This window comes from Amborella trichopoda, chromosome 1, assembly GCF_054954075.1.
Source record: "Amborella trichopoda isolate Santa Cruz 75 chromosome 1, AtrichopodaSantaCruz75HAP2 v2.0, whole genome shotgun sequence".
Taxonomy (NCBI): domain Eukaryota; kingdom Viridiplantae; phylum Streptophyta; class Magnoliopsida; order Amborellales; family Amborellaceae; genus Amborella; species Amborella trichopoda.
In genome coordinates this window covers 52,974,889-52,982,786 of record NC_142336.1, presented here as the reverse complement: position 1 = coordinate 52,982,786, position 7,898 = coordinate 52,974,889, and the positions used below count along the sequence as shown (strand labels likewise).

Below are 7,898 nucleotides of genomic sequence, written 5' to 3'. Positions count from 1 at the left end.
AACGTATCGGATTTTTATTAGCCCAGGGATTGTATACTATGAGATTATTCATCTTTGTTACAAGGATGTCACAATTACTCCTAGCAATTAGATGTCTCATTGGATGGCTTAGTGTGATACAAAGTTTGTGAATTTTTTATTTTTTTTATTTTGAGTCCAGTCAATGCCACTCTTATAACAAACTGATTTAAAATCTAATAGACAAGAATAATTGTGACCTATATGTAACAAAATCCCATTAGTCTATCACCTCTTACCAATTATCCCTTGATTGTGAATAACCACAATTTGATGACTTGCACGAAAAGGGAGTTGCCAAAGTTTGTTTGGAAACTCATTAATTGGGGAAAGCAAACAAATATCATATCCCACTCTCAAGGCATTTGCATGATATTATCATACTCAATGCATTCTTTTTATTTCTCTTCTCCTTGACTAATACAATGGGATTAAACATTAAATTTGGAAGGATCTCATGCACACATCTCAATAATCTAGTGCTTGTTTTGAGTCCAAGCACCAGCAATAGTAATCCGACCTAGAAATATCCAACAATGCATCCGGTGTCATCCTCTCAAATTCCTTGAGCCTCCATGAGGGCAAATTGGTAGAGTTTATAGTGGCATTTGGAGGTAGAGGATCCTCTGTGGGGTGAAGTTGAGAATGCATCCTCTTGTAGAGCCTCATTGCACCCACACTGTCCTCGTAAGGGTCATGTATGCCACTTTGAATATCGTACCTGTGCAAAGAAAGTCTGAATTCTTCTATGAGAGAGAGAGAAATCGAACTCGCCTTGGAAACCGTCCAAGGGCTTGGTCCGAGTAACCGATAAACTGGCCGGTGCAACGGCCTAACTGGGCAAGTCCCAGCCGGTTCAAAAATTATTGAAAAAATAAGAAAGGACCACAAGAGACTCCAAAAATATATGAGAAATATATTTAAAGTGTGATTAAACAAAGCACATCTAAATGAAATTGAAACCTAGCGAGAAAAAATAGATTTTAAAAAATTTATTTGTGCCCGGGGGTTTTTTTTTTTAAAAAAAAAAAGATGGGAAATTTTTATTCATGGCCAAAAAGCTTTCTAATTTTTGCCAAAATGATACAAAAAATTCAAGAACCCATTACAAATAAATCCTTTATTTTTTTGGATTGTATATATTTTTTATTTTTAAAATACCTAGTCATACCACCAAAACTAGATCAGCCAGTGCCCAGGTCCAATTTGACTGGCCGATTCCGAGTTAGACTGGATGAGTTTGCGAACACTGTTAAAATGGAGAGAGAGAGAGAGAGAGAGAGTACTCAATCTATATAGCCTAGAAAACCAAGATATTGTTAAGAAAGTACAAGAGTAAAAACAAATTGAAGTAATGAAGAATACTTGCCCTAGATAGGCTTGAGTGAGGTACTTGAGTGAGTTGCTAAGCTTGCTTGTTTTCATCAAGGGAGGGTACTTGGCTGTGTCCCTACATGTATCATCACATTTATGCATGATGATGTAATATCACTAATGAGAAAAAACTAATAGGAGTTTGAGGCACCATACTAAGATCATTTATATGAATTAATGAAATTTTTTTCCTTGAATATACCTAATCAAATGTGAAGGATAATCCATCAACAAACATTCTAGATCCTGATCCAAACCATGACCCACAAGAACCATTGCTTTTCCTCCTTTGGATCGTATCCTCCATAAAACTTCCCCATTGTATAAGATGTCTTGGATCTTCTTTTGGACTTGCTTCAATGGTAATGCATCCCTTAGATGCTCAGCTCTTATGCCAGTCATTTCATACCTAACAAAAGTTGAAATGTTACGAATATAACAGCACAACCCACCAACCTTTCTAATAGTTGGTATAATATTTTTGTCTAATCCATATTTCTATTTTCATAATATTTGAAAATAAGAAAAAATGTAGCTGATTAGTTGTGTATGCACATCACTATGCCATAATAACAAAAGTATAGAATGTCATAAGCTTTTCACAAAATGATTTAAGGTCAGTTTATGAAGACTCGTCTGAGTTAATCGGCCTCAGTAGACTGCTCAAGCGAGTTTCGGTGTACAAATATATTTTAAAAAATTCCATTTTTATATATATTTTTACGAAATCATTAATAGATGTTGTACTTTTTTATGTTTTTTATTTATGATTTAACGAATATTTTTTATTATATGCTCTATTTTTCCTATTTTTGGATATTCCTGAATTGTTTCAAGATATAAATCAATTTTTTTATATTCCATTTTCTATATGCATTTTCCATCTTATATAGACTTCAAATAAATTTTATAACGCTTTTGCCTATTGCTTATTTTTAATTTTAATTTTACAATTTTTGGCCCTTATTGGGCTTGTTAGTGGCTCGGGCAAATCCACTTGGAGTTGTCCGAGTTACAAAGCTCAAGAAAAGGTCAAGTCTCGAGCCAGAACACCATCTGAGATTTGAACATTGTTTAAGATATTTATTATTTAAGTAGAGGAACTCACTTTCTATTGAAGTTTTTTTTTTTTTCTTCTTCTTCTTCTTTTGTAGCAATTAGTCTTAGTATAGCCTCTTCAATTAGTTTAAAAAAAGCTTTGATAATGATGATGATGATAAACAATACCTATAGTTGGTTACAGGTATATGTGGCTTAACATAGGAATGAAAAATAACATTTTCATCCTCATCAACAAGGCAAACCCTTGCACAAATGTTAAGTGATCCATCAATGCCACCACCAACAACTTGGCAGGCTAGGCCCACAGCTTGGCTTCCATTTCGTCCATTTTTTGATGCTAAGTTACCCTCAACATACATGTTTGACAATGATAGTCGAGAAATTGAGCCCTGCAAAAACAAAGAACGAATCTTTGAAAAACCTCCTAATTGATCATCTCGACATCGAGATGAATGAAAATGAAGAAAAAAAAAAAAGATTTGGAGTCCTAAATATGTTGCATCTTGCAAAACGTTAATCTGGACCATCCATATTCAAGATTTTCAAGTGTTTATAGATCTTACCCGATTTGTACTATTTTTGAAATTTAGGATTTTATAATTAGAGATGAAAATAGATTTTCAAAACATTCTAAGATTCTTTTACACCAAAATTATATTTATTATAAAATTTAGACGTGCCCCTTAATTTGTTTATTTAAAGTTGCAACCATATACACAGCACACCCTTTTTCTTTTTCTTTGATCGGTAGTAAGCAATTGGTTCTTCCAAAATGATAAAGGGCCTAATATTCATTATTGAAACCAAGGGTGATTCACAAACAAAGCAGACAGTAAGGGCCCATAATAGTTAATAAGCAATTTCTAAAAAGGGCCCAGTTAGAAAATGTGAAAGCAGAAAGGAGATTTTATTCTTTCATATTATTGAAGGGGCACAACATACATAATTAGAACACAATTAGTGTTCTAGCCAATTAGGGGACACAAACAAAAATTTCAAACTGTTCATGATGATAGTCGGTTTTAGAGAAATGAGAAAATTTACCCATATAAAACTGTAATTATGAAAAACCTCACAAATATTAATTTTATTTGTCATTTTCTTTATTTTGAAAACTGTAATTATGAAAGTTTTATTTATTCCAATTTTATTGTCATTCCATATAAAACTGTAATTATGAAAAAAAAAATATTCCATATAAAACTGTAATTATGAAAATTTTCTTTATTCCAATTTTATTGTCATTCTAGGTATTGAAATTCCGAAGTCAGATTTTAGAAAATGAGAAAATTTACCCGTATAAAAACTGTAATTACTAGAAACTTCACAAATTTTGTATATTACACGTATATCTCTTTTGTGTGTCATTCTCTTAATTCCAATTTTATTTTCATCCGGGAGATTGAAAATCTTAAGTCATTTCCATGCAACTTCAGATATTCAAAATCCAAAGAGTGACTTTGAATTATCCAAAGTGACTTTTAACCCCCTAAAAAATGACTTAAATTAAAAAAAACAAAAGAACAAAAAAAAAGAGAAAAGAAGATTAGTACAGATATTTACAATCTGAGATTATAAACTGGTTTGGTGACTTTGGATTTTCATTCTCCTAACCGTGGGTAAAATTGGAATAAAAAAAAAAAAGTAACGACAAAAGTATACATGGTTAATATACAAAAATTAAGGAAGATTTTCGTAATTACGGTATTTATATGGGATATACAGGTAAATTTCTCTAGAAAAATCAAGTAGAAAATTGGAAACAAAAGAATGAGACAAAGTGTAATTCCGACATTGCTGCTAATATTTTACAATATTGATATTCAGTTATCCGAAAGCATACGAAAAGACTGATAAGTTTTTTTGGGTTTAGTAAAAAGACTGTCTATTGTTGATATAAGAGCACATAATCACCTTTTGCCACTAAATGTAGAATCTGATACCAAAGGTGTGTAAAGCCCAATAAAGAATTTTTTTTTAACTTTGTGACACACTCCTTGCCGCTAGATTTCACATTTGATATCCAATAATATTGTGACCTTCTCATACCAAAAATAAACAGTTTTATACTACAATGACATAAATTTATTGAATAAAGTCAAATGATGAGCGTACATAGAGAAGTGGAGAGGAGAGTTGGCATGTGTCTCTGTGCCTCCTAAGAGAATTTGAGCAATCAAAGATGTTCAAGCACAAGCTGCATCCCCTAGTGCTGAAGATCCTTGCACATTCAACTTTTGGCAATGGACCTTAAATAAATCAAAACCAGAACTTTATATGTCAATAACAAAATGGATTAAAAGCATGTTTGGTTCGCGTGAAAATATTTATCAGAAAATATTTTCATGCAAAAAAAATTCTCTCACATGATTAGGTGTGGGAATATTTTCACACCAATCGATCCCAATGTCTCTTTTGAGGCAGCCAATTAATGTGAAAATATTCCCACACTTAACTATGTGAGATAATTTTTCATGTGAAAATATTTTTTAAAATATATTTCACTCGATCCAAACATACCCTAAGACTTGGAGTCAAGTAAAGAAATAAATTGCATATGGAAAAATTTACCTATGAGATGTTCTCTCAGGGACTCAAATGATCTGCAGTGCTTCTTGCAAATCCCACAGGTGGGCTCATGAACAGAATGATATGAAACTCTGATGTGCTCAACCAGGTGCTCCACTTTATTGTATTGCTTATAGCAAGCAGCACATTTATTCCTGTTGATTCTTTTTTTTAGTAAATTAATTTAATCCAAGTATCTTTTTTTTCCTCTTCTCTTTAATATGGAGCTTGGGATTCTAGAAATATAAAGGACAATTATTGAACATGAAAATTTGGGAAGTTTTTTATGGGGCAAATAAATGATTCCTATGGGTTTTAGTTCAAAAGTATAGTTTTTACTTTATTATTTTCTCTATTTTCTTTCCAGTTGGAACTTTATGGTATCATCTTGGATCTTTTTTTCATTTGACTGTCTACATTCATACATACAGAGAGAGAGAGAGAGAGAGAGAGAGAGAGAGAGAGAGAGAGAGAGAGAGAGAGAGAGAGAGAGAGAGAGAGAGAGAGAGAGAGAGAGAGAGAGAGAGAGAACTTTTTGGGCACCAAATAAGAGGAAGCTGCAGGGAAGTAAAGAAGAAGGAAAAAAAAAGGAATAGTTAAGGGTCAGGAAAAGTAAAACTGGGCTTAGGGACTTTGACATCCATGTAAAGCCATGGTTAACTCCAACTTTACCACCTGTGTGTGTGTGTGTGTGTGAGAGAGAGAGAGAGAGAGAGAGAGAGAGAGAGAGCAAAATCCTGAGTTCTTTCAAATACTTTGGAAAATAATGTGGCACTTAAGGGAGAGTTTAATCAAAACTTGTAAACAAGCTAAAGTTCCAAATTCAGTAAGAAAGATATCTCTCTTATGATTCAACAATTTCAGTTAAACAAAAAAATGCAAACCACATTCATGCATATTCATGTGAACATGATGATTATGATGAGCATGACAACAGTTGAAGGTACCTCAGAGTCTCAGATGCATCACATCTCCCATCCATTTGTATGAATATGTGGAGACTGGCTTCCTCAGAGATGGGCAAAGAATGAAGAAATATATGTATCTGTGGTTGTGTTTTGAAGTTGGTTTTGTGGAGATGAGTGAAGAATGGAGAACACAGAGGGTATTTATATGAGAGGTAAAAAGTTCTTCCTTCACAGGTTGGATCCCATGTTTGCAGTCAACATGCAGATGTGATAGATGCCCTTTTGACTCTTGCATTTTCATTTTCAGGAAAAAAGAATGTGGAGAGAGAGAGAGAGAGTGTGTGTGTGTTTGAATGTTGAAAGTAAAATGGCAGGAAAAAAGGATTTGGGAATGCTAGTGCATGAGAGTGTGAGAAACTTTGGGCCATAAAATTCGTATCAATCCAATGTGGATTGTGGATCCACTTGCAAACTAGAATCTAAGAATAATGCCTGGAGTGATTGACTGCAGGATCTCTCTTTCTCTCTGTCTACATACACACACTGGTATGGTTTTATTTATTTTTTGTTTTATAGGATCTCTCTTTCTCTCTGTCCACATACATACACTGGTATAGTTTTATTTATTTTTTGTTTTATGGGTAATTTAACGGGGAAGAGAGGACTCTAACCATTTTTTCAAATAGTTTAGGAGTTTTTTTTTAAAGTATTAAAAAGATAGTGTGTTAATGAAACTAAAACCACGACATAGTAATTAGGGTATAGGGGTACTACCACCACGACCCAGCCTGTTTTCCAATACAATGGTAGAGTTGATCTCCCGAACACATGTATTTATGTGCTCTCAATTTTCCATTTTTTGAATGGCTTCTATAGAGCTTTGCCATAATACTCTGGGCAGTGAATACATATGGCCAAATGCTATTTGGATGCGTAGAGTGCAGTGATTTAAAAAATAGATAGGTGATTGGATAGGGTATTGCAAAAATTGATTCGGAGCGATGAATCGGCAGTTTGGATCGTAGTTTTTATTGTGTAAAAACAATAGTAAACTTGCAAAAAAGCACATGTAAAAATAGTGAGCTAGTCAAGAACCAATCTGGATCAGTGAATCGGCATTTTTATTATAGCAAAACACCATTTTATTGTAACGAATCACTGGTTCTTTTCTAGGCCCAAGTGATTTCCTATATATTGATAGAATCGGCGCAGAGTGACCGATTCTCAAGTTCGACAGGGGGATTTCGTGCGACCCAACATTTTTTAAATCGCGGGTAGAATGCGTAAAATTATGAAATTATGCGTGGAGAGAGAGATCTGGTCTTAGGGAAGACTGGAATATGTCTTCTGACAGGTGGGTTCCCCACTCTGGTAACTTTGATGAGACACTATCTTGATCTAACTTCAAAATATATGATATTGGTCCCTCCCAACTCCCCAAATTGCTGGTTTCTCACTCCTTCAGAATAAGTATTAATCCCTCTATAATCCGCACAAAATACGTATGGGTTCCCATTGTTTATCTGATTTTTTACTTTTTGTTGCTTTACTTTTCCTTTGATTCTTCAGTATTTTGAATTTTATTTTTGAAATTTAAGAATAATGTTTTATATGTATATTTTACATTCAAGTCCCATTTTTTATAATGAATATTATCTTTTAATTTTATTATTTTTCTATATATTTCATTACTTCTCACCATAAAACACTTGTAAAAAAATAAAAAATGCAAGTAATTTAAGTTAATAGACCAAATGCTGCTACGAATTTCACTATTTATGAGTATTTTGAATGTTTTATTTATTTTAAAATATTTTTTTTGTATTTTTCCAAATTTGAAATAGCGTGAAGTATCAACTCCCTAAATTTGAGATTAATCTTATGCATAAAAAAGAAAAAATAATCAAAATACAATACAAACTTTGAAAAAGTGAGACTTGAGTGTAAAACATAATAAAACACGTCTAT

At 33.0% G+C, this 7,898-nt stretch overlaps 1 protein-coding gene across 1 annotated transcript; it reads right to left on the bottom strand.

Annotated features, from left to right (window-relative positions):
• Positions 1-366: 366 nt before the first annotated feature.
• LOC18434848 (RNA exonuclease 4) lies at positions 367-6,476 on the bottom strand. The gene is made up of 7 exons (XM_011625329.3): positions 5,970-6,476; positions 5,026-5,177; positions 4,570-4,703; positions 2,620-2,843; positions 1,595-1,801; positions 1,388-1,468; positions 367-739 (listed from the first exon to the last, which is right to left on the bottom strand). Exons 1-7 carry the CDS (start codon positions 6,002-6,004, stop codon positions 487-489), a joined length of 1,086 nt encoding a protein of 361 aa, XP_011623631.1. The 5' UTR covers positions 6,005-6,476; the 3' UTR covers positions 367-486.
• Positions 6,477-7,898: the final 1,422 nt, after the last annotated feature.